Source organism: Polyodon spathula, chromosome 14 (genome assembly GCF_017654505.1).
Source record: "Polyodon spathula isolate WHYD16114869_AA chromosome 14, ASM1765450v1, whole genome shotgun sequence".
NCBI lineage: Eukaryota > Metazoa > Chordata > Actinopteri > Acipenseriformes > Polyodontidae > Polyodon > Polyodon spathula.
In genome coordinates this window covers 1238192-1264948 of record NC_054547.1, presented here as the reverse complement: position 1 = coordinate 1264948, position 26757 = coordinate 1238192, and the positions used below count along the sequence as shown (strand labels likewise).

The following is a 26757-nucleotide window of genomic DNA, read 5'->3' as shown; positions in this document are numbered from 1 at the left end:
GTAATGGTGAAATGTAAACGATTGGGCTCAGTGACACTTTGAATCTCAGGCTTGTGGTACTGAGATATTCATTTCAAGTTAACGCACATTTTATTTGTGGGTTTTGGTTTGGATAATTTTAAAAAAGTTTTATTGGTGTGGCAATAGTATAAAAACAAGCATCTCTAACAGAGCATGGCACGAGAAAGATGAAAAAACAGCAGCTTACTTACTGAGTCCTCAGCGTAGGATCAGTGACATTGAAGAATTCCGTCTGTGAGACTACAGTAGGTCTCTTTAGTTTCAGGTTGAATAGACATGTATGTATTCTTCAAGCTGCTGTGGTTCTTGAGGAAAATGTGATTGTGTTTCTTAGGGAAAGCTGGGGAGCTGATAGACCGTGGAGACAACACGTATGGGGGGAAGTGGGTTGTGAACCCCAGCGGAGGACTCATCTCAAAGGGACACCCCCTGGGAGCCACAGGTAAGCACGTCAGGGCAGGCAGGTACGCCAACACAGACGGGCACACCAGCGCAGACGGGCACCCTAACATAGACACTCCATAAAATCTCTAAAGGACCCATCCACACTTCTGAAGCTCCAACCTGTAGGACTCATTCACTCTGAAAGCTCCAAACAACTTCAGCCCTCTTAAGATATCGTTCAAACCACAAAAACTCAAAATTCGTTTTAATTTTTATATATATATTTTTTTATTCATTTTTTGTTTGTACAGATTTCCTGTATGTGAAATAATATTTAAAAAAAGTATATGGATAAATGTTTTTTAATTAATTTAAAAACCTTATAAGTTACTAAAACACCCACTAAATAATGTTGTTGACGGCTGTATTCACTTTCAAACTGCTTGTTCAGCTTTACTGGTATTGTTTCTTGAATTAGTCTCTGTACACTGTGGCATGCATATGGTTCCCCATTCACCTTTAAACCTGTCAGAACCTTTATTGGAACATTGTCAAACTGTTAATCTATAACCAGCAGAGGGCATCTTTACCCTTGCTAAAGGTTGTGATCTTGGCTAGAGCTCGTCTGTGGCTGTCTTGTTTTTTTCACTGTCATAAAGAGCTATGTAAAACCGCGACTCTACAATGGATGAAATATTCATATTGAAATGGTCAGTAGCAGAAACCAGTTGTAGGGGTTTAACGGTAATTTAGAAGCATGTCCTGTTTTCATGTCTTGTACATTCCATAGCATGCCACAAGCTACGGCACAGTATTTTATAACATTGTGACAAGAATCAAACAGAAGCATCATTCTCTTCAGCTGACATCTGCATAGACCAGATCAGAACAGTGATTCATTGATTCTTGGCGATTTCTCTTTTGAAGACACACATGATTAAATCTGACACACCTTTCCAAGCACATGGACCATCCTGCCTCCTAGTCCACAGCTCTAACCCCTAGGCTACACTGCCTCCCAGCTTTAACTGCTAGGACATCATATTTTGGGTTTCCTCTGGGCTGTGTTGTATTGCAATATGAATTGTGTTGTCTGAGTAATCCCACCATCATGTGTGACGTGAACCCCCCTCCCCCACCCTGTGCATCACAAGCTTAGAAGGTTAGAGTTCATCAGCTCCATTAGACTGATGAGATCCTCTGATGTTTTCTACTCCCAGTCATTCATGGTATTAAAGTAGCTTCATCTGCAAAATACAGCATCTAGTGTTCTGCATCACACACACACACGGACAAACATACATGCACACACTGACACACCTCACCAGGCTCTCTGTCTTCCACAATATCACCTCTCCTCTCTCTCTCTCCCCCCTGTATCCTTCCATCATCCTTTTTCTTGTCCTGTCCAGCCCCACACCTCCCCTTCCCGCTATCACTTTCATTAACCCATGAGGTGCAAACGATGGAGATCTGACAGCAGGTCCCGTGGCGTCCGATCCTCGCCACACCTCTCTGACAGCAGGTCCCGTGGCGTCCGATCCTCGCCACACCTCTCTGACAGCAGGTCCCGTGGCGTCCGATCCTCGCCACACCTCTCTGACAGCAGGTCCCGTGGCGTCCGATCCTCGCCACACCTCTCTGACAGCAGGTCCCGTGGCGTCCGATCCTCGCCACACCTCTCTGACAGCAGGTCCCGTGGCGTCCGATCCTCGCCACACCTCTCTGACAGCAGGTCCCGTGGCGTCCGATCCTCGCCACACCTCTCTGACAGCAGGTCCCGTGGTGTCCAATATCAGTCCGTTTTCAGTGTGTATCTTCGGATCATGAGTCACACTAAATTGGATTTTATTGGGGGACTACTGTACTGTGCCAATATTCCATGATAGGAATTGTAAAACACAATTGCGTTTTAGTGACACCTGCTGGTTATACTCCTAAACTGCAGGTCGACCTGCAACCCGTCTATAATTAAGTCCCAATTGTGCCGTTTGAATATTAATATATTATTATAATATCAAAACTATCACTTGCTTTCCAACATTCTGCTTAAATTTAATTTAATATCGGGAAGAAACACGAAAACGCGTGGTTCCCGTTCTCTAAGCTTTACTTAAAGAAAACGTTGTATAATTTATGATTGCATCAACCCAGACCTGCCAAGTGAACTTTTATTTATTTATTTTCAAAGGTATTAACATATAGCCCAGCGTATACTTGTTGCATTAGCAGTGTTGGTTTTATTTTTCGCTCTCTTTTTTTCTTTTTCTCTCTGTCTGATCGATTGGCCAGGCCTGGCCCAGTGTGCCGAGCTGTGCTGGCAGCTGCGAGGGGAAGCTGGGAAGAGGCAGGTTCCTGGTGCAAAGGTTGCTCTGCAGCATAACATAGGCCTTGGCGGAGCCGTGGTCGTCACTCTCTACAGAATGGGCTTCCCTCAGGGTGCAAGGTGAGGTGGGGGTTGTTATAACTGGATATCGACAATTAGCGTTGCACAATCTGAAAGCGCCTGTTCAAACTCGTTAAATAACATACATTACTGTATTGTTATACAAAGAGGCTCGTGGTTCTTTATCGTGTTTACGCGCTGTACAGTACAGACTAGTTTTTGTCTGTACAAAACGTTTTTGGATTTAAAAGGGTTATTGCTTTAAATAGCCTGCCAGGGAATGCAATTTTGGTACTGTACTGTATGTTACAAGGACGTGCAAAGTAAAGGCTCAACATCCAGTGGCTGAAATAGACAACACATACAAAAAGTGCTTAATATTATTGAGTACCGAAAATCTAATTCTCACACGTAAAGATTGTGTCTCGTTGAAAATGTTAATGTTGTTGGTTCTATAGTATATACAAGAGTGTGTTTTGCTGCTAAAGCTTGATGAGGTTATCGCATCTAATAAACTGACCTTCATCTATTAAACTGTCAGCAAATATGCAGAGAGCTCAGTACAGCACATGCACAGAACTGGTTGTGAGACTTAATGAGACTTCATCTTAAAGGCAAACTATCAATTTCAGAGCCCTGCAGTGAGGGATTGGGAGCATTACACAGGTAGAACTCAAAGCAGATCTCCTCCTGCTAGCAGGAGATGGCATATGTCACATGTAACAATAATATAAGACTGGAGCTGTCACCACCTCTTACTGGGGTGCGCTTATTTATTTATATCATTTTCTAAGCTGGGGAACTGTGATACTGTTTATTTTATTTGCAGAGTTTTTTTTTGGGGGGGGGGGGGGTTGTAAATGTAATAATTTGATCCTTGTTGCTTCAAATCTGTGGCAGTTATTTGTTCATTTTAAAGAAACATGATGTTTTTGTAAGGGCAATGCCAAGACTTAAATTGAAAGCACAGTCAGATCAGTTTGAGGATTGTATTTTAATCCTTCAAGTTTATTAAGATTAGAGAGTGTGTCGAGCTGAGAATATTTTTCAACACTGGAGCGTCTTGGCTGTGGAGCAGTGGCTCACACACTGAGGCTGTAGGTTTGAATTCTAGTCAGCGGGCTCACTGTAAGACCACGGATATTTTCATTGGGGTTTCTTTTGACCTCGCTTTAAATCAAGTTCAAAAACAAGATAATAAACCAGATAATCAACCCATACCTCAGATAAATAATGTGCTGGGTTAGTGATTTGCCTGCAGCTCTGCTAGTTTTACAGTGGATCAGTGATAAGGTTATTGAGGTGAAAGTTGAGTTCATGGAAGCAGAGAACCCCTCTCTCCCCTGCAGTGTGTTCACTGAGCTCTGCAGTATTCTGGTTTGATGGGTTGGCTCAGCAAATTGCACAGGCTGCCATATTACACACTTTCAAACGTTTGAGCATATACAGGACCCTCCAACAGCGGGACGGTTGCATCATGTTCTTTTAAGATTTAAGTACAGCAGGTTGTAGTTGTGCATTGAGATTGACCTACTGACGCCAAACCTGCTTTAACTGTCATTCATAGTGCATAATTAAGGAGGCTGTGTGGTCCAGTGGTTAATGAAAAGGGCTTGTAACCAGGAGGTCCCCGGTTCAAAACACAGCTCACTCATTGTCTGACCCCGAGCAAGTCACTTAACCTCCTTGTGCTCCGTCTTTCGGGTGAGACGTTGTTGTAAGTGACTCTGCAGCTGATGCATAGTTCACACACCCTAGTCTATGTAAGAGATAATAATACTATTCTTCATCTTCTAAAGAGACGCGGGGAGTAAGCAACACTATGAATGGGTTTGTATTGTTCCCTTCCTCCTTCTGAAGGGCTGCAGTGCCTTGGTTAATTGCTTCCACACCGTTTAAAGCAACTCAAAGCTGGCTCAATCACACAAAGCCCCCACTCATGCAGCAGTAGACCTTGGCTTGTGATCATCAGTGTGCTGAAACAAAGTCCAGACTTTTGAATTTGCCAAATGGGATAAAGGTTCTCTTTGTATTAAAGAGAACATCTATCTAACTTTTAATCATTAATTTTCAAGCATGATGTTTCCAATCCCTTTCATCGCTTCATGTCGTAAAAGAAGCAGCATTTTAGTTGTGCTGTGTGCTACTCTGCTACACAGCGTCCCTTGGGTGCTGTTTTAATACCAAGCTCACACGCCCCCCTCGGCTGTCCTGTCACGTGCCTGGTGCTAGTACACACAAGCCAGACCCACCCATTGCGTGCAATGTCAGCTCAAATTAGAGAAAGTGACTAAGAGCACTAATTCAGTTTTGTTTGGTTTTCCAACTCTTATGACGCTCAGGCAGAGACACAGAACAGTACAGTACTACAGACCAAGACTATATCCATCTGGCAATCGTACTGAAAGAAAAAAATAAGAGTATTGGTTTCGGAAACTCTTGTCAACCAGTTAAATTATTGCTGCCATTGAGAATAATAATAGTAACCAAGATGATGATGATGATATTTGGTGTTTTAGATCCCGAGTCCAGGCTGTGCACACCAATGCTGCAGCTTGTCAAAGCGATTTTAAAGCACACATGGTCTTTAAAGAGATTGAGAAGAAGCTGCAAGAGGTAAAACAACAAGCAATAATTTAATGTTTTATAATTGCATAAAATCATTTGTGGTTTTGTAGTCTTGTTTTTTTTTTTTTGTTGCTACTGAAATACAGGTTTCATTAATTCAGTGGTTTATAATTCAGGTCTGACTATCTTTTGTTATCCCTCTAAACCCACATGTGTGTGAAGCTGATCTATTCATTTATTAAACCCCACCTTCAGTTCTGTGTTATTCTGGATACAGTGCCTAGCTCAAATTCGTGCTTATGAAAGAACTGCGCTGAATGTGACTATATATAAAAAAACAAATTGGCAGTCTTATATCGCATGGCATAATGGAAGATGCAGAGACAAGAAAGGAGGAACAGATGCAAAGAAAGTGATGAGCAGGATGTATTTAGAACTATTATTGGATGCAGTCTACTCTGTTAGGAACAAAACATAATGATGTTTCTTTTATGTTAGTGAGACCTTTGTGACTGTTTGTTTTATGTTAGACTGTTAAAAGTTAGGAACCTCTTGGGTTTTGATTGTCATTTTACAGGGGTGGAAATAAGACTCTTATTGCATAGCAGTTTCACCCATTCTAGGTTTTACTACAAGCTTGATTAGCCACAGTATATAGGTAACAAGCTCATGTGTGTCTTGTTAAACTCAAAGTAAAACCAGGAATGGATCAAACTGCTGTGCAGTGGGATGTTTATTTCCATCCCTGCAGGTGTCAGATGCACTGGTCCCTGATACTTTGCTTGAGTGTGAGGGTGCTCCATGAGTTTCTGCTTTGGAAGGGTAGCTGCTGCTAAACCCAGGCGTTATGCTTTCCCTGCGTGCCTTTGCAGGATGGCCATCAGTTTGTGAAGAAGATCGGAGGAGTGTTCGCCTTCAAAGTGAAAGACGGCCCTGGGGGCAAGGAGGGCACGTGGATTGTGGATGTGAAAAATGGCAAGGGCTCTGTGAGCACAGATGCAGGTTCGTCACTCTCTTTATAATCAAGGGCTCCGAGCATAGATTCAGGTTCGTCACTCTCTTTATAGTCAAGGGCTCCGAGCACAGATGCAGGTTCTTCACTCTCTTCAAGGGCGCTGTAAGCACAGATGCAGGTTCGTCACTCTCTTTATAGTCAAGAGCTCCGAGCACAGATGCAGGTTCATCACTCTCGCTCTCTCTATGATTGCACAACCGTGGTTAAGCTGGTACTTGTGTTTCTATATTGTTCTGTATCGGAAGCAGCCGATGTACCCGTGTGTAGGCATGTCAGTGTGGCGTGCTCAGGAGGAGGGTACAGGTCACGCTGGTTTACCTCTTCTGCATTTACAGACCTGGCAGGCAGGATTAGGCTCACTTCCTCATTTTCAATTCCAGTTCCTTTTAAATTCAATTGTTTGGATTGTTCAGCTGCTTTCATTTGAAGCCAATTTTAATTGGCTAACAAACAGGAACTTCAGTTGAGTGATTTGTTGCCACTTTGAGAATTTCATTTTCACAGAGCACTGCTAATGTTGACAAATTCACAAATGTTGTTTATCTCTTGTGGTTTTTGCCTGGCACTCCAGAGGAGACAAACCTGCTTGTTTTTCATTACTCTTCTATTAGCTCCTCTCCTGTTTGGCAGTGTTTCTCTTTCCAGCACCGGCTGTATTGAATTATATAGAATTAACTCTTTAACTCTTTCAGTAAAGGGATGTTCTCAGGTGCATTGAATAGCATTGAATACACTCTTGTGTGCAGAGCAATTGGGTTGTTAAAAATCTTTGTTTTGCCTTTTATAGTAAACAAAAGGGGAAGTCCCGTATTGCTGCTACCCATTCATAGTATTTTAGGTGCGCTGAATTTCTTTATTTTAAGTGTAACTTCTGTGTTTCAATGATGCTGTGTTCATGTGTTTTGTTTTGCAGCTACGAAAGCAGACTGCACCATTGCAATGTCGGATGCTGATTTACTGGCTTTGATGACTGGCAAAATGAACCCTCAGACTGTAAGTTTTTAGACTCTGATCAGAGTGTTCAGTGGTTTGATGCTCAACATCTTCCAAATGTATTCATTGCTAAAAGTAGGGTTCTTTAGTTTAGCACAGGATGCTGTAACTCACACAGCTGTTCTCTCTCACTGGGTTTTCCAGACCACTTGGCTCAACACAGTGCGCTCCTGTGCCAGAATCTCTCTTGCACACCTGTCCGTCCTCGGCAAGGGGCAGGAAACGCAGACTGCAGAAAACAGTTCCCCTGGGGGATCTATAGAATGCACTGCTGGCAAACCCGCAGACACTGAAAATATTTGTTGTTTTTATTCTTTGTTTCGTTTGGGAGCACGTGGGTTGCCAGCAGCAGCTTGCTAGTATAGAGGCCGACGATTGGGAGATTTGTAAGAATGTAAAAACTGGTAAAGCCTCCAAAGCGCTGTTAATGGGGCACAGGGCTACCATTAGCAGCCAGGACTGCAAAGATTTCATTCAATAATGTCTCGCTGTCCATTGAGATTGTCATTCGGAATTGGAAGACTCTACCAACCCAAGCGCTTGTGCTCCGCCCCCTATTGAAGCATCAGATTCACTGCTGTCTTGCCCACTGTGCTTGGAACTGGCTTATAAACGGTAGATGCTGCTTTTAAGTATTGTAGATTGAATGGCAGGACCATGTGCATGTGTGTGTGCTGCATACCCCTGGTGTTTTCCATTCCCTGTAGTTCTAGTTCTGCCTGCTATGTGACTTTGCCTGCAATGTGCATTTGCATGGAAAACTTCTTGAAAACCATTGCTTTGAAGACTAGGTACCATCTGCAAAACCAATTATGTGTTTAATGCTTACATCTGCTTTTAGGAGGCTCCACGCATTCACCGACTGGAGAAACCATTTATTTTATTTGTGTAGTTTGTGGAAACTGGGGTCAGATCTGCTAATATTGCTTCACCTTTCCAGTGTTTGTCGATCTTTTTAAATAACCTTGAAAACCTCAATTCATAAAACATCTATAGCTCCCCAGCAAGCTGTTGTCATTGCCAGTGCCCTAATTTCAAATCCAGTTTAACTTGATGACCTTATCCCTTTAAACCTTGCCTGATAGTGTGCAGAGTTTGAAATGCTTCACCAATAACAATCATACCATCTCCATGATATCACAGTAAATTAACCTTGGAATTTAGACAAGATAATGAGTGTTGGATCTTTTGTTACTATTAATTCCGGAATAAAAATTCTGAAAACGTATGCAGAATTACAAAGGGACCAGTGATTTCAGGGACTTGGCTGTCCCTCGTTTCTGCAAAAGCCCTGGGTGCATATAATGACTATTTTATTTTTCTATTTTCTGAAGACTTGTAAAATGCATCTCCTCTGCTGAGCTTTTCTGACGCTCATCTCTTACTCTCACAGGCTTTCTTTCAGGGGAAGCTGAAGATCACTGGCAACATGGGCATGGCCATGAAACTTCAGAGCTTACAGCTGCAGCCGGGCAAAGCTAAGCTGTGATGGGAGTCGGGCAGCCTTCACTACCCTGCTGCCTGTCCCCTGCCTCCAGCGCATTGAACTGCAGCGCGAGTCCTCTGAGTGAGAGCATACGTGCGAGTGTCTGTAATGTGAGTCAGGGGTGTGGGGTTGGAGGAGATGAAGACTCACACATTTCTGTGTTTTTTCCCTTGATTCTAACACAGTGAAAGACCATAGCAATATAGTGTAGAACTCTTACTCAGACTTTAATATGAATGCCTCTTGATTTTTAGAGACCTCTTTTTACACTTCTATGTAATTGTGTATTTGGATTGGCTCAGAACTACTGCTGCTACAGCTGCCTGTTCATGTGTTTTTTTTTTAATGACTACTCCTGTAAAAAGAAGGAAACTGGCTTGTGGGTTTAAATGAATCTTGTTCTGTACCGCACAAACCAGAATGTTTCAGACTTCTCCTGAGGCCTATGCCTGCCTTGTAATTCCAATAGGCATATCTGGGTTAAGGTACTGTCAAATACCACAAGGGCATTTCAGTGCATAGAACAATACTAAACTAAATCTGTGTAGTTACGAAGATCCTGCTAATGTTTGGGGGGTGGGGGATGTTGTCATGATCGTGTAATATGCGCAATCAAATATAGCAGAAGGTTTTATAAATGAGAATACCCTGCTGTATTAAAATAATAAAATGATGCTTAGTATGCTAACAGTGTGCCTCGGTGAGTAATTTGTAATCATTTCTGTGCAGTGCTATGTGAAATGGTTTTCTGTGCTGGGGTGGAGTGGGGTGGGGGGTAGATCTTGCATCTAAGACACTGTGCAAGGCTCCTTTCAGTCACTTCTCTTGGTATTTTTTTTTTTTCTCCAGATGCAGGATTTGAGGCACGTTATTAAAAAGGGGCTAATGAAATGCAGGGATCAGATACCTATTTGCGTGACAGATTATTTTTTAGGGGGAGGGGGGTCATGTTCAGTTAATCTGCTGATGAAACCCTCTGTTGACAGGTCGCTGATCTGCTGACAGTGAAAGGTACTGTCAGGTAAGCTGTACTGTTGAGGCTTGCACTGTAGACACAATCCTGAACTATCCGTAAAGGACTGATTAATAACACAGACATGCGCTGACCAGCAGTCTGCAGACCCAGTGGGCTCATTCCGCTGATTCACTGATGTGTCCCTCTTTAGAGAGGGTGGAATATGGGCTAGACAGTGTTTCTACCTGAGGCAAGGTATGGAACACATTTTATTATCCAGGTTAGGTAAGGGGGCTGAGCTGCTGCCTTTCACTTGAACTCGCCTCTGCAGCCATGTCTCAAACAACTTCAGTGTGTGTGTCTCCCTTTCATAGACGCCAGAAACAAACCTACAGGCGTCTTTAAAACAAGTCCTATTGTCACAAGAAACTACAAACTTTATCAGGCAATAGGCTCTGACCCAGTTATAACAGGGAGGGCTGGCTTTCCTGGGCTTGCTCCACATGTTGTGTGTGTGGTTTTAATATTGGCACAGCTGCACTCGGCGCGGGTTTGATATTTTACCAAACTGTTATTCAAATGTATTATACTGTGGTGTTTTTATGTTTGCCAGCAATTAATGCTGAGTAAAGCTGGCTCTATCGGTTAACATTCCAGTTCCAGCAATGCAGGAATCCATCAGATTCAGCAATAAACTGTAATTGCTAAGTTCCTGTGCTGCTTCTGCCCTGCTGTGTCCATGCTAAACAAGGTTGCATGCCTGACTGTGAGGACAATAGAAAGTACACCATGATGAATGAAAGATGCACAGACCAGTCTCTCTTCAAGTATTACCTGCATTCTGCTCCATTGCAGCATTTTCCTGATCTAGCTGTCCCCTAGTTTGTCGGCTGTATCATCCGCTTCTATAATTTCATCTTTTAAAAGATCAAATACAGGGACAGTAATCGGGGAGGTTACAGTAAGCATGGCTGAGATCATAAGCTGGCTCCCAATTGCAGCACTACACAAAATATGTTATTTCAGTATTCGTTTTAATTATGAAGTTTTAATTTCCAGTATCTTGAGCCAAGCTTTCATGCAGCAGATACTGAAATAGTGTTGTACTGCTAGAGCTAGAATTAAACTGATCATGAGTTACACTGTCAACACCTGTGTGTCTGCTCGTATTGTTATAGATGTCATAGCCAATGCCAATCCTGGAGGGCTATTCCACGCCAGGTTTAACAGGTCAATTGATATCATTAACTACTTCAGGGACCCGATGGAGGTATAATTGGTTCAATTAAACAACTTAGAACAGGTTGAAACAAAGACCAGGAGTGGTAGGATCCACTTTGGGCACCCTTGTTATAGATGCACACAGTGATAGCTGCTGAGTGCGTCCAGACTGCATGGAGTGAATTCCAAAATAACAACGTATCTACTTGTGAGACTGGACTGAATCCAGGAGGTCTTGCTGAGGCTCTCAGTTAATATATCTCATGATCTTAAGAGTTTGACATGTTGGGATCCTGAGAGAATCATTTATCTTGTGATCACAGCGTAACCCCCTTTTGGTTCAGAACCCTCAATCAGTGTGGATTACTGATTAGATCCACATGTCACTCACACTAGCAGGCTCTTTGGTTCTTTTTTGTCAAATTCTTCACTCGTTTGCTGACGTGCCTGGAAAGAAGTCAGCGAACATTTTGGAATGTAAACATTTGTTGCAGACAGCAAAGAGGGCCAAGTGGGAAACATTTTTATTAACACTAAAAGCAGCTCTTCACTATATATATATATATATACACACACACACACACACACATTTTCCATTTATCTGGAGGGTTTTCCATGTTTTTTTAAATGGATTTAATGGCCTCCCCACCAGAGGATACAGGTTCCACCAGTTTAAACTGAAATAAAACACTGACTTGTGTCTTCATTGTCCATTCCTGTGTTCACTTTAATTTATGTGGTAACCCTTTGGCGCCTGTCCTATCATGTTTGGTTTCGGACGGCAGAGATTTCAAACTGGTTTGCATTGATACTGGCTGCATTCAGACTGGTGTCCCAAGAGCCTTCGTTCACATCTCTGGGAGTGAAGCACCCCCCTGCCAGTTGTGAGGCTAGGGTCTAGGTTGTTGAGACCATCAATTCTAACCTAGGCCCAGGTAAAGGGGCAGAAAGGCTTGTAAATTAGCCTGCTGAATTAAAAACAAAAAGTTTTCTTACTGTGACTCGAGTTTTGCAGAGAAAGTCTCGACTGTTAAACCCAGCCATACATCCATTTGCCGGAAACCCTGCAGACTCCCCAGGGGAGGAACTGCGAGCCTAGAAATCGCAGGGCTGTGTTAAATCATTTTGGACAACAAGGTTTCACGTTGACATGTTTCCATTTTACTGGCTGCAAGTTGATCTGTGAGTCATGGCAGACGAGGCACAGACTGCTGGGCTGCGTGTGGCACTGAGTGCAGGAGAGGCACAGACTGCTGGGCTGCGTGTGGCGCTGAGCGCAGGGGAGGCACAGACTGCTGGGCTGCGTGTGGCGCTGAGCGCAGGAGAGGCACAGACTGCTGGACTACGTGTGGCACTGAGCACAGGAGAGGCACAGACTGCTGAATGCGTGTGGCGCTGAGCACAGGGGAGGCACAGACTGCTGGATGCGTGTGGCGCTGAGCGCAGGGGAGGCACAGACTGCTGGATGCGTGTGGCGCTGAGCGCAGGGGAGGCACAGACTGTGTGGCGCTGAGCACAGGGGAGGCACAGACTGTGGCGCTGAGCGCAGGGGAGGCACAGACTGTGTGGCGCTGAGCGCAGGAGAGGCACAGACTGTGTGGCGCTGAGCGCACCTCAATGCTGTGTCTAGTTTCCACATTCAGAGTCTCCATGTGGGGAATAGTGTCTTTGGGAAATTAAAAGGTCAGGGTTAAAAAATCAAACATGTTGCCCGTTGCCTTTTTAGGACGTTTCCTCCACCCTCCATATTCTGAAGCATGTCGTGCATTAGTCCTTCATTATTTCAATAATATATCCTGTATTATATGTATATGTAACTTGTCCAATGCAAACATGACTATTCTCACAGTTCTCAGCAATCTTAGACAAAAAGGATAAGCAAAGTAGCCCACAATTTAGATTTACTGCACAGGTCCCAGTCAGTAGGCTTAAGATATTTCTGCAATTGGACAGCAGCAACAAATGTCATTCCCATTGAAATGTACTTTACAAAAACACATGTCTGATCACAGATGTTGAAGGTCTTCTTCGGCTAGGTTGCAGTTGCAGTAAAGCTACCAGGATTCATTAAAAACACACCTAAGGGCTACATAAACAACACATATACTGTAGAGGACAAAAAGAAAAAAACCTGCACTATTTAATCCTCTGTAAATCTTGGAAAGGATATGGGAACATTTCTAGAAGGTAGAAAAAAATATTGACCAAATGAATCTTTCCTTTCCACAGTTAACTGCTTGCCATATGGGGACTGGAAAATACCCGTTGACACGAAATGGCTGAGGAAACCCTCGCTGGAAAAACTATGCATGCAGTTTTTATCTTCTGTTCTTATCCAGTTGTGTTCTTGTTCTCGCTCTCACTCTCGCTCTCACTTTCTTTCCCTCTCTCGCTCCCTCTCACTCTCTCTCTCTCTCTCTCTCTCTCTCTCTCTCTCTCTCTCTCTCTCTCTCTCTCTCTCTCTCTCTCTCCACACAGACACACACACTCATAAACATCTGGAAATAATCTTTTTCTTCTCACTGCCCTTTAGAGTTTAGTGCTTCTTCCAGACTTGACATGGGATTTTTTTTTGTGCCTTTCAAAGCAAGAGATTATCATTGTTTGTATCGTGTGGAACTACCCTGAATCAGTAAAACGGTAAGACTGTTTTCTTTAATTAGCATGCCTTTCTTTTTCTTTCTTTTCTTTCTTCCTCAGGCAGTCTGACAGGGACCCCTATTTTGAAGCAAGTGCAAAGGCGAAGACTGTGTTTCAGAGAGGAACGAAACATTATCCTCACTGTAATACAAGCAAGAGAGGAGCACTTCAATTCTTCTGGGAAGTTTTAAACCACTATTTTCTTATTGTCTCTGAAAAATTAGCTTCTCAATAAGTATAGCAGCATAATAGACAAGTAATGTCTATTACATGTTTTAAATGTTTATTTAAAACAGCACTGAATATGTCTTTAATATAAATCCCGTTGTATGACTAACATGGATAAGTTCACTTCACTAGATGACTGAATAATTTGAACACTTTCAAATGCTCAGCTGATTAGCAATGCATGATAAATCATGTAGTGTCCTTTATTTTTCTGGAGAAGATTCTGTGTTCACAGTATGAAGGTTTTTGCTAAGTAAGGCAGTGCTTATTTGTTGCTGACTGAAGCAGTGAGCCAGAACAATGAGTGTTCACTGGCTTCAGATCCACAGTGAGTCCCAGCTGTGAGGCTGCTGTAATCAGCTGGCTGCCCTGAGGGGGTATAGTCTGAAGAAGCAGGCAGGGAGACAGGTCACGCTGCTCTGACTGATCATTTAGGAACAGTTAATAACCCTGCAGCCCTGGGGAAAACATCCCAGAATGGGTGAAAATAATACCTGCTGTCTTTTCCATGACTGTACTGAGCCGTTGCACACGTCAAAGTCATTTCTTTCACTATGATTTATTACTTGAATAGAGTAAACATTCCTTTTGTTTTCCAACCGAAGGTAAAATAAGAGCCTTACTGGTCACTGTGCCAAATATAGCGCAGGAGCTAGTGGCTGGGGGACAGAAAGGACTGGATTGGACAAGTAGACTGACCAGACAGACAGCTGTGTGGCTCTGTCACGGGGGCAGCATGATTCCAAACCTTGTTTTGCAGTGCTGTTGGCAGGGCAGTTGTGTGCATGTAGTGTATGGTGGAAGTGGAGCAAGGATGCTCTTAGGGCTGCTATGGCAGAAGGAATGCTGAGACAATGTGAAACTCCCCATCCTGTCCTGGGGTTGAACCCAGCAAGAGAGAGAGACTGGTCTGCAGATTCACACTCTGGCCAAACCAATTCCACTTGGTGATGTACTGAGCTGAGACCAGTCAAGCCCAGCTACCCCAGGACAGACGAGCCAATACGAGGGGGAGGGTTTCCTGTGGGTTTCCTGTACTGTCCTCGCTGAATCAGCCTGGAACTGCACGTGTGCAACTGTAGCTGCAATTGGGAAATCGTTGACCACAGCGTCACATGTGTTTAAAGGCATTATAATAAAGACTTTAAAATGTGTTTTTGATTCTTGTTAGCTCAACAGTATAATGCATGTGCTCTATGCTGCCTATAGAAACCCTTGGGGGGGTCAGGTCCCCATCTTATTGCCTGTAACCAGATATGTCCATCAACTTTATAATGTTTTGGTGGCAAGACAAACAAGAGCCACCAGAGTCAAAGTTTAAATAAGCAATGAAATTAGTGAGAATGCTGCTCAGCTAGCTGACTGGGAGCTTCAGAAGCCTGGGTTGGGTTACCCCTTTAAGGAGTGCCGAATGAGGACAGCCTGCTTGTGGTCTTTTAGAATTGGGGGCATCCCTTCCATTGAAAGTGACAGACCCCAGGCATCCTGTTGAGTCTCACTCCCGCACCCTGCATTGTGTGTAGGTTTCTGCAGGCGCTGAGCATGGCGTGGCCCAGGGGCTCCCTGCTGGCTCTCTGGCTGCTTCTGACTTTGAGCTGTGGGCTGGTGAAGGGCCAGAATGAGGCCGAGGAAGAGGAGGAGGAGGAGGAGTTGGAGGAAGAAGAGGAGACAACCCCCTCTGCTGGGCAGGAGGTGCAAGCCTGTCCCCTAGACTGCACATGTAACCAGGAGGACATGGTGGACTGCGGGGGTGTGGATCTCATAGAGTTCCCCCGCAGAGTACCAGAGACCACACGACACCTCTCCCTTCAGGTAAGGTCCTGGCTCCCTTACAAATGCCTCCCTGTCTTCTGTACTACTGTCAAAAGGTCTGCTGTATCTAATAATAACAATGCTGAGTGTGTTCCGATGTGATCAATGGTCCTCTGATAATACCTTAACATGTGAGACGTATTAGTTATTCACTGGAAAGGAAGAAAGAAAGAGTCTGGTAAGTGCTTTCACTGCCAACATTGTAAATCTCTGTGAATACCTTCTTGTCAGGAGATTTTTTCCAAACCTAAATAAGAATTAGTCTTCCCCACTCTGGCTGGCCCACCTACCTCGCTGACTCTTCCCCTGCTTATCTCTCTCAATGCAGTCAGCCTCCTAACCTCTGCTCAATGCATCACTGGCGGGGTCAGTGGGAGACCAGAGTAAATTGTATTATACTTAAAATAAGCGCCTGTTTGCTTGCTGTCAATTAACTCTTTATTTCCAATGACATGCTTTGTCTGTAATGTAGTGATTCCGGTAGGGTCCAAAACTTTAAAGATCGTATTTTAAGCTTTTTTGCAAAATCCACTTTTTCACTTTGGTGTTTTTACTACATCTTCAAAATACTTTCAAACTAAGTGATCTGGAGAGAAATCCCTTTTTTGTGTGAAGTGTGAAATGCCTTTTTCTAATTGTGTTTTCAGGTTTGTAAGCAGTAGGGCTCCTGTGGTTTAAATATATCTAATGGTAAAATAAGATGTGGGAGCAAGGTTTCACTGAACCCAAGCTCAGCATGTAGTCTGCATGAAGTCCCGCTGTACTGTATGTTGCTTCATGTACTTTCAGAACAACCAGATAAAAACGATCACTCTGGAGGAACTCTCTCGGCTGGACAGACTGGAGACTCTCAATCTGCAGAACAACAGACTCACTTCTGATGGTAAGAGCCGGACTCCCTGATCCATCCCGCCACTGATCAATGACCTCGCCAGGGTGCTCCTTTCTAGGGGTTTTCCCTGCTTCACAGAGGCAGTAAGGGCTGAATTCTCAAAGCTATTTACTCCCATTGATCATTAGCACATTCTTTTCAGAAACAGAAATGCACCCAGTATCACAAATGCTATAGATAAAACCCAAGACACTACTTCAAATTAGCACAGAGAGACAAGCAAGAGGACATCAATGGAAGCTGAGTGGAAGTGCATTTAGAACAGAAGGTGGGAAGCACTGTCTTACACTGAGACTTATAAATGCATGGAATAGTCTATCAGTAGTAGAATCTAAAACACTAGAGACATAAAAAAAGACGATGCTGTGCTTTTAAATGAGATCTCCCAGTAGAGGAGAATGGTTCTAATAAAGTTACCAAATCTCAAATAAACAACAGACTTTTAATTCAAGGGCTTGAATGAAGTCCAGAATGAAGCTGGAGAATCGAGCCCCATGTGTTTATAGAGATTGTACTTGTTTTTGGTAACTTTTAGATTATCTTAGACATTTGTAGTGTCAGGATACAGGCAATACAAATTGCAGTCCAGAGTTTGTTCTTTCTATTTATCTTGGACATGAATCACAGAAACCCGGCTCTGTTTTAATATCTCAGTGGAAACCTCGCTTTGCTTTTCCTGATTTCTTCATAATTGCTCTTGTTGCTGCCAAGGTTCCCTTGAGTGAAAGTGCAAGCAGTAAACATGTTTTTTAAAAGCAAGTTTTAAGAAGGGTCAGCTGGTCGGACTGTTATTACAAGTCATGTAGTCACTGGAGCAGCAGCTACACTTCTAATGTAACTGTAGATCTGGCACTCAGGATGGCAAGGACAACCCGCGCTAAACCTCTACACCACAACGGAATCTGCATACACACGTTCAAGACGTTCATACCTGATTGTTGTCTGTATGTGTTTAGATTTGATGTCTTGTATGTTTCTAAGCGTTCGGTGGCTGCCTCTAATGACGTTGAGAGCGTGCTTTCTCTTGCACTCTTCATATGACAGGCCTGACGCAGCAAAGAGCGTGTGAGAATGAAATACACTCTCTGCTTGATTAGAGGCAGCTGCTGGACACTTAGAAGCATGCAGCGTTCCCTCTTGATTTTGGTCTCTTTCAAAACATTGTGAAGTATCAAAAACAGGTCACCATGCCGTGACGTGTGGTGCATAGCAACTGATTTTCAGCAAGGCCTGACAGTAACCCAATTTGTGAAATAACGAGGAAGCACTGTACACTTGTTCTGCAGCACTTTAACGGTTATTAGCAATTCTTTATGTACAACCCTTTCTGACGCCTTTCTTGATCGATGTTTTATTTGACTCACTGTTAAGAGCTCTGTTATTGAGCTCGTCATTAATCTATTGCCTATTCCAGATATAAGAAAGCCTGCCTAATTGCTTCCCCCATGGCTCTTTATTGTACTCAAGAATGTTTCTTTTTATGCCCAGGATTAGAAGATGAAGCCTTCGAACTGCTGGACAGCCTGCAATATTTATACTTGGCGAACAATAAGGTAATCAATAAAAAAAAAACTGTTCACGGAGGCTGGCAGCTGGCGATTAGTCCATTACTAAATACTCAGAGAGCTTCTGCACTTGGATACGACACGAAAGCAACAACCCTGCTGACTGGAGGCAGCTCACAAGGGTGTCGTTTCTGTTAAGATGAGGGATTCAGGAACCCTGCTGACTGGAGGCAGCTCACAAGGGTGTCGTTTCCGTTAAGATGAGGGATTCAGGAACCCTGCTGACTGGAGGCAGCTCACAAGGGTGTCGTTTCTGTTAAGATGAGGGATTCAAGAACCCTGCTGACTGGAGGCAGCTCACAAGGGTGTCGTTTCTGTTAAGATGAGGGATTCAGGAACCCTGCTGACTGGAGGCAGCTCACAAGGGTGTCGTTTCTGTTAAGATGAGGGATTCAAGAACCCTGCTGACTGGAGGCAGCTCACAAGGGTGTCGTTTCTGTTAAGATGAGGGATTCAAGAACCCTGCTGACTGGAGGCAGCTCACAAGGGTGTCGTTTCTGTTAAGATGAGGGATTCAAGAACCCTGCTGACTGGAGGCAGCTCACAAGGGTGTCGTTTCTGTTAAGATGAGGGATTCAAGAACCCTGCTGACTGGAGGCAGCTCACAAGGGTGTCGTTTCTGTTAAGATGAGGGATTCAAGAACCCTGCTGACTGGAGGCAGCTCACAAGGGTGTCGTTTCTGTTAAGATGAGGGATTCAGGAACCCTGCTGACTGGAGGCAGCTCACAAGGGTGTCGTTTCTGTTAAGATGAGGGATTCAAGAACCCTGCTGACTGGAGGCAGCTCACAAGGGTGTCGTTTCTGTTAAGATGCTGAGGGATTCAAGATGAGGGATTCAAGAACCCTGCTGACTGGAGGCAGCTCACAAGGGTGTCGTTTCTGTTAAGATGAGGGATTCAAGAACCCTGCTGACTGGAGCCAGCTCACAAGGGTGTCGTTTCTGTTAAGATGAGGGATTCAAGAACCCTGCTGACTGGAGGCAGCTCACAAGGGTGTCGTTTCTGTTAAGATGAGGGATTCAGGAACCCTGCTGACTGGAGGCAGCTCACAAGGGTGTCGTTTCTGTTAAGATGAGGGATTCAAGAACCCTGCTGACTGGAGGCAGCTCACAAGGGTGTCGTTTCTGTTAAGATGAGGGATTCAAGAACCCTGCTGACTGGAGGCAGCTCACAAGGGTGTCGTTTCTGTTAAGATGAGGGATTCAAGAACCCTGCTGACTGGAGGCAGCTCACAAGGGTGTCGTTTCTGTTAAGATGAGGGATTCAAGAACCCTGCTGACTGGAGGCAGCTCACAAGGGTGTCGTTTCCGTTAAGATGAGGGATTCAGGAACCCTGCTGACTGGAGGCAGCTCACAAGGGTGTCGTTTCCGTTAAGATGAGGGATTCAAGAACCCTGCTGACTGGAGGCAGCTCACAAGGGTGTCGTTTCTGTTAAGATGAGGGATTCAGGAACCCTGCTGACTGGAGGCAGCTCACAAGGGTGTCGTTTCTGTTAAGATGAGGGATTCAAGAACCCTGCTGACTGGAGGCAGCTCACAAGGGTGTCGTTTCTGTTAAGATGAGGGATTCAAGAACCCTGCTGACTGGAGGCAGCTCACAAGGGTGTCGTTTCTGTTAAGTGCTGGAAGTAACTCTCTTCATTGCATTTCCCAACCCAGCCTGTTACTGCAACTACTTCAGTAAGTGTGTCAGCTAAATTCAAAACTGCCTGGGGGAGAGACAAACATCCTGTTTATATATTTTAAAAAATTAATTAATCCAATTTTATTTGATAAAATAAAATAAAACGTTTACTGTATAATACAGTCTGTGTGCGATATCAGCTACGTGGTCTGAACTTTAATTATACCTTTCCTCCCTTCCTGACCTCTCTGATTCTGCAGTCTGACAGTGCACTGTGCAGGTTCACAGGGTTCCTTTCTATTTCAGGTCTAGATTAGTTCCTCAGTCTGTCACAGTACAGTATTGCTGCCCCAAGCCCCAAGCCCCAAGCCTCGCAGTTTGTTAGCTGTTGTTATCCACTCTGTGCCAGTCTGCAGCTATAATCCCTGCCTCACAGCCTTGCCAGTTTGGGGAATTTAAAAAGCCGCTGAATGTTCTTGGCTTGGCTAGAGGTGACTTTATCTGCGAGAGATCCTGGGAAAAGGCAGATTTACTGCTCTTTAACTTGAAGGATGGCTGTGCTTGGGAGCTGAGCACAGAGCTTTTAAGTGCCCGTAAGCTGCAAGGACACAAGTGCTGTCTTAATCTATCTACTGCAAGTAAAATACAGAAACACATTTAGATAATAATCTTACATAAAAAATAAAAAATATATATAAAAATAGAATCACTTGCCTAGCGGTAACAGGGCTCCGAAAAGGGACTATCTAATGTAAGCCTATTTGGAGGCCTGTACATACAGTAGAACATTAGGAATGTTCTTTATAGAACCTAGAACAATAAGGGTTCCTTTTCCATCAAGCTGCTCCTGTGATTTGTTTAGGCTGAGCAGTAGTGCAGGCTCCCTCTCCTCCAGTTAGAGACAGGATGCCTGTGGTTACACCAGCATGAACCCTCGTTCCTAATAGTGCAGCATGGTCTGTTCGGGGCCACTGTACTGCTAGATTTCCTTATTTCTTCACAGAGACAGCTAGTCTGACTCCTGTCTTCAATATAGAGAAACACCTGCCTTGGCTATACTTCTCCACAGCCCATGAAGGGCTTCCCAGTGGCTGTTCTTCAGTACTGCCCCGGTTTGGCTGCCCTCACTCTTATCTGCTGCTCTCCTTGTATTACAGCTCACAGTGGCTCCCAAATACCTCCCCCCTTCGCTAGTCAGTGCAGACTTCGCAGCCAACCAGCTGACCAGGATCTACCCCTACACCTTCGGGCAGAAGTCTGGCCTCAAGTAAGGACCATATTGTGAGATCCGTCGTGTGGGGGCTGAACTAGACTCCCCAGTTACCACGGTCATGCAAGGATGGTTTTAATGTAACATTGAGACGCATCCTGTTAGCAGCTGGATTCATCTGAATGCCGGTTCCAGTTTCTCAAAGATGCCCTTATGACAGTGGTAACCCAAGCTACAATGGTGTGGTTTATTGGTAGCCTAGTACTGCAGTGTTGGTAAAATGTTCATATTCTGAGCAGCAGCAAAGACCACTGCACACTGTTAACCATTGTAGGTCCTATCAGATCAGTACCAGTGTGCAGTCTTTGTTTCAGAGTCCATTGTGTTGCCTGAGCTGGTTATGCTGTGGACCCCTGACCACACTGCTAGTTGTTCTACAGGGCCGTGTCCAGGACATGGATTATAATGGTGGTCCAGTGGAACTTTTCTTTAAGGGTACCAGTAGTTATAAATAAGTGTAGTTTTAGTTATGCAGCAGTGGTGCTAGTGTGTGCCTCATCACTCCTCCCTCATGGGTCTGCCTCCCCTTCCTTCCCTCTCTTCCAGGTCAGTGTATCTCCATAACAACAAGCTGACGGATGCAGGGATGCCTGATCAGATGTTCAATGGATCTGACAGCCTGGAAGAATTAATATTATCCAGCAACTTCCTTAAATACGTTCCCAAGAACCTCCCTCCTGCCCTGCACAGGCTCCACTTAAGGGTAACGCACAAAACTGTGTGGCTGCAAGAAGTGCCCCACGCAAAGCATAGTGAAAGCATGGCAGTGCAAAGCATGCTACAAACACAGGGAAAGCATGGCAGTGCAAAGCATGCTACAAACACAGTGAAAGCATTGCAACAATTGAAAATCACGAGATGAATGTACCAAGGGAAAGTGTTATGGTGAGGATGGTGTAATGGGGTCTTGATTCTCTTGTGGTGTTTTTCAGAACAACAAGCTGGAGAAGATTCCTAAGGGAGTATTCGATAGCCTCTCCAAACTGCGGGAGCTGTACCTGCAGAACAACCACCTGAACAACGCTGGGATGGACAACGAGACCTTCTAGTAAGTGAGTCCATCAGCATTGGCACAGACTCAAGCATGGACTGACCCCTCGCTTTCATCCTGATGAGGTGCACAGCCACAGCGACATTCGGAATAAACAAACAACTGAGGATTGGTGGCATTTAAAAATATCTGCTGATGCAAAGAAATAGAATCCCACAAGCATTTAACAAAGAGAAGACAGCATGATATAATATCAAAAACATGTGTCAGAAGCTTTATTTGGCTTTATATACCACATACCACATCAGTATAGTCTGGGTCCCCCTCCAGCCTTATTAAAGATACTTATTATGTAAATAGCTGTCATCTGATAGTTTTAAATCTATTCCAAGTGCCTATGGCACACTTTTTAAATTGTAAACACACAAGTAACAAATTAAATAATGCAATGGTGGCAATGTTTGAGCTTTTAATAGAAGATGCAGCTTTCCCTGGTACAGTTATATACTTTGGTGCCTTAAAACAACCTGATTGGGGTGTGTTTGTGCAAGGTTATGTGTGATAGGGGCATTTGCCAAAAGCACATAGCAGTGCAAGTGAATCCCTTCCGTGTGTCTGTAAGAATATGTAGAACTCCATAGAGGTTCCTGCTTTGTGGCACCATTGTGTTTGTGCGTTACTTGAATCCTGGTAAACCCTTTACTCTTTGTCTTGTTATCCTCTGATCTCACCAAAGCTACCTGAACAGCCTTGTGTATCTGGATCTCTCCTACAACAACCTGAGCGTGGTCCCCAGCGGGCTGCCACGAAACTTGGTCCTGCTGCACCTGGAGAAGAACGCCATCAGGAGCATCCCGGCCATGGTGCTGAGTCCCGTCCGCAACCTAGAGTACCTGCTCCTGCACAACAACAATCTGCGCTGGCAGGCCATCCACCCTCTGGCCTTCCAGGGGCTGAAGAAGCTGCACACCCTGCACATGTACAACAACCAGCTGGAGCGCATCCCCCGCGGGCTGCCCCGCCGCGCCAAGACCCTCATGCTGCTCCACAACCAGATCACCGAGATCAGCCGCAACGACCTGGCCACCGCCTACACCGTCACTGAGCTCAACCTCAGCTACAACAAGCTGACCAGCCCCAAGCTGCACAAAGAGGCCTTCCGCAAGCTGCGACTGCTCCTGAGCCTCGACCTGTCCGGGAACAGCCTGCAGACCTTCCCCACGGGGCTGCCCAAGAGCCTGCAGGTCCTGAAGCTGAAGGACAACGAGCTGGCTGTCATCCCCGACGGAGCCCTCTCCGGCATGAGCAAGCTCAGGGAGGTGTACCTGAGCAGCAACAAGCTGAAGGTGAACTCCATCTACCAGGGGGCCTGGCAGGAGCTCACCAGCCTTAGCGTAAGTCTCTCCATGTGGAGCATTGGGATGTTTTGTAAAAGTCAGCTTTACAGAGCTAACAAGAAACAACCTGAAAGCTGTTGAACGGCAATGTTTATTCATTGCAGGCTTAAGTTTAATGCACAGAATTTTATGAACTTCTCAAACCCAGCTTTATAAATCTTTCCATTTGGGCACGCCCAGCAGAGAGATTTATAACGTATTGTGTAATATTGTCTGGGATCCAGGCTGACCTGTATATATGGGATTACAGGAAGGATGTGCCAGGTGGCATTGCCTCCTGATTGAGTGTGATGCTGCTACATTTATTTTTTGAACCAGCAGGAGAGGCAGTGTTGTAATGCCAGGGAGGGGCTTGTCGTGTTGGCATACCTGTGTAGGACAGAAACAAAGCAATGTGTATCAGTCACTCTATGTTTGATTGTCTATACCTTTAAATTACAAGTTTGAATTGATGCACATTTGCATTTGGACTGTTCCCGTATATTGATTGGAGTTGACTTTTATGTAGGGGATACAGGAAATGCGAAGGAGAGAGAAACGTGAAACTTGTAAGCAAGACTACACATCTGCACTATCTGACCCCTCTTGCTCTGTGCACCTCCTAATATCGTGTGCTCTCGTAATAAAGCCTTTTGAACCCACTTACTGTGTATGGATAATTAGTACACCAGCCTCACACCTTCTCCATGTTTCAGACGCTGGACCTGTCCTCCAATCAGCTATCCCACATCCCCTCGGACCTCCCGGAGTCTTTGGAGTTCCTCCACCTGCAGAGCAACCTCATCAGCAGCATCTCGGAAAGCGCCTTTGAGAGCACGCCCAACATCAAGGGCATCTTCCTCAGGTGAGCCCTGTGTGCTAAACTGTGGGTACAGCACAGCACAGCAGAAGCACAATGCAATCATGAGATAGCACCAGGCAAGTATAGTGAATCTCTGGGTGAAGCAGAATAGCCCTTTAAAGATCAATACATGCATCAGCCATAGTCTTGAAGACTACTGTACATTAGTCTGCTTGTGAATTTAGTAAAGACCTAAAACTAACCCTATCCATAAACATTAGCGAGTAACTGGTCATAACAAAACAATATGAATATGTGTGGAATTGATCCCGACTTAATGCCTTCTTTAGCATTGTTTGTTTTAGGTTTTGTGTGCTGACACGTTGCGGCTCTTCCAGATTTAACCGGCTGGCTGTGGGCACGGTGAAGAAAAACGCCTTTGTGAATCTCAAGAGCCTGCAGGTCCTGGACCTGGGGCCGTCCATGGAAATGCCAGGGATCATCTCCAAGAACGAGCAAGGAGAGTGGTCAGAGGAGGAGGAGGAGGAGGAGGAGGAGGAGGAAGAGCTGGACTAGAACGACTAGAACAACAAATGACTGACTGAGGCTAAATCTCAAGAGCCACATTGGATCCACATGCACAGCCTTCAAAGATTGTCCAAACCAATAGGGGGCTGTTTTTCTCTCAATGCCTAAAAAAAAAAGTCAAGAAGTCTTCATAGCAGCCTGTTGGGAACCTGTTTGGAAGCCGAGTGAACAGAACACAAGCAGATGTTTCTGTCTCAAGAGTCTGAAAGATACTTTTCTGACTTTACAAACATTATATTGCCTGCTCTGCGTGCATCTTTCGAGGACAACATCCTCGCTATATTCAGCATGCTTTCTACCTTTCACTTCTCATATTAATGGCTTTACTCATATCAAGCAAACCGTGTATCCCCACCTCTTCAATACAAAGCGAGTAGCACAATGAAACCAGTGAGGATTGAGAAGCCACCAGCAGGTACTAGTGGCTAGAAAGCCACGATGATGAAGGGGATTAAGTTGACAATCATGATGTTTTCATGATGACAGTAATCCTTGTGCATCTTTGCCATGTGACAATGACGGCTCCACATTCGCAGTTTCACAGGGACGCTGGGGCAGGTATGAATAGACTTTCCATAAAGCGAACCTTGACTGCAGGAGAAGCAATTATCTGAGATAAGACTGACCTTCCTTTTTATATAAATGATACATTATTTTTTGCAGGAAGCCGCTCTGTCGTTCATTTTAATACAAGACAGTACAATACTATTTCTTATTATATAGCTCCCTTCACAGCATGGTATCCCAGAGCGCTGTACAAACGTACAAAACAACAAGGGAGCTCATGTGTGCAATACACTCCAGCTACAACCAATTATAGAAATGCACATTCAAAACTTTTCAATTTAGACCTCAAAGAATCCAGTGTTTCAACCAGCCTAATGTCAGCCAGAAGAGTTCCAGCTTCCTCTCTGTATTCAGCATGTTTTCTACCTTTCAGGAGCAAGCAAACCGCTTGTCCCCACTTCCGCAATACAAAAGCGACTAACACAATGAAAGCAGTGAACAGCCACCTGCAGGTACTAACAACCAGACATTTCAGAACTGGAATTCGCAGAACACATCTGAATGGAATTTCAGAACTGGAATTCTCAGAACACATCTGAATGGAATTTCAGAATTGGAATAATTTCTGAATGGGATTTCAGAAAGGTCTCCTCGTTTGACTCTGTCAGAATCAGGACCAGGGCTGCTATCAGTTTGAATGGACTCGCCTTTCCTGGAGTTAGCTTCTTACTGATTCAAAGTCTGTAGATGGATACGTTCGGTGATCTTTTTAATATTTCTTTTTTTGCAGCATGTTGAAGAAATATAACTTGTGCAAGCAGATAAGGGAAGGTTTTAGCGCAGTTATCTGAATACGCAATGCTCTACATCCACCATCTTTACATTGAAATACTGTGTCTCCCAACTTCTAGAATTACCAATGAAGAAACGCTAACTCACTCACCATGCATTATTATTAGCCACAAAGAAATGGTTTCCACAAAGCTTATTATATGGAGCGTTACCTTTATTATTTGTCGTCCACATTTTATTGTGCAGTTTGTAGAGGAAACAAAGATGAGATGAAGAAAAGAAAAACATACATTTGCAACTTGGTAAATAATATTTACAAACATATCAAAGAATTAAAAACGATTTAATGAATGAATGAACGAATGAACGCGTATAACCCTGGGAAACCCTGTTGCTGTCACTAGAGCATGCTGGCGTTATTGCTTCTTTTGCAGTTTTGAATTAGTTGAGTCCCCCGTTATGGGGAGAGTGTATAGCCCTGTGTACCCTGTGTGGTGTGAAGGCTTTCAAGCCTTTATATGGAGCCTCTCATTTACATAGAAGTTACTTTGTACATACATAAGAACTTACACACAATTACAAGGGCTATGGATAGAGTTATATCATGCAAAAAGAATTACACCTGAAGTACATTGTAACTA

At 44.2% G+C, this 26757-nt stretch overlaps 2 protein-coding genes across 6 annotated transcripts in view; both read left to right on the top strand.

Moving 5' to 3' along the window:
• The window catches only part of LOC121326953 (sterol carrier protein 2-like), a 16223-nt gene extending 6683 nt beyond the window's left edge, over positions 1-9540 (top strand). For 2 of the 3 annotated variants that reach the window (XM_041270621.1, XM_041270623.1), the window contains 6 exons: positions 356-463; positions 2698-2851; positions 5311-5407; positions 6232-6361; positions 7288-7367; positions 8761-9540. In XM_041270621.1, coding sequence (XP_041126555.1) covers positions 356-463; positions 2698-2851; positions 5311-5407; positions 6232-6361; positions 7288-7367; positions 8761-8856 — 665 coding nt within the window. In that variant the 3' untranslated portion in view covers positions 8857-9540. The remainder of the gene's footprint in view (positions 1-355; positions 464-2697; positions 2852-5310; positions 5408-6231; positions 6362-7287; positions 7368-8760) is intronic. The other variant, XM_041270622.1, reaches the window with a different exon arrangement.
• Positions 8876-26757, top strand: LOC121326951 (podocan-like). Of its 3 annotated transcripts, none has more exons than XM_041270619.1 (10): positions 8876-8963; positions 13730-15709; positions 16499-16592; positions 18090-18154; positions 20948-21057; positions 21607-21763; positions 21993-22108; positions 22788-23445; positions 24144-24292; positions 24580-26757. In XM_041270619.1, the coding sequence occupies exons 2-10, from the start codon at positions 15440-15442 to the stop codon at positions 24803-24805; spliced, it is 1845 nt and encodes a 614-aa protein (XP_041126553.1). In that variant the 5' UTR covers positions 8876-8963; positions 13730-15439; the 3' UTR covers positions 24806-26757. The 3 variants fall into 3 exon arrangements, with proteins under 3 accessions (XP_041126553.1, XP_041126552.1, XP_041126554.1); XM_041270618.1 differs by lacking the exon at positions 8876-8963 and adding an exon at positions 13487-13669 and having other exon boundaries at positions 15421-15709; XM_041270620.1 differs by lacking the exon at positions 8876-8963 and adding an exon at positions 13488-13669 and having other exon boundaries at positions 15421-15709; positions 24628-26757.

Bases quoted from the DNA above. Each gene is read 5' to 3' on its own strand.
- LOC121326951 (XM_041270619.1), top strand. From the start codon at position 15,440: ATGGCGTGGCCCAGGGGCTCCCTGCTGGCTCTCTGGCTGCTTCTGACT. The intron at 21,058-21,606 runs GTAAGGACCATA...CCTCTCTTCCAG, and splicing joins GGGCAGAAGTCTGGCCTCAA to GTCAGTGTATCTCCATAACA. The intron at 24,293-24,579 runs GTGAGCCCTGTG...TGCCTTCTTTAG, and splicing joins ATCAAGGGCATCTTCCTCAG to CATTGTTTGTTTTAGGTTTT.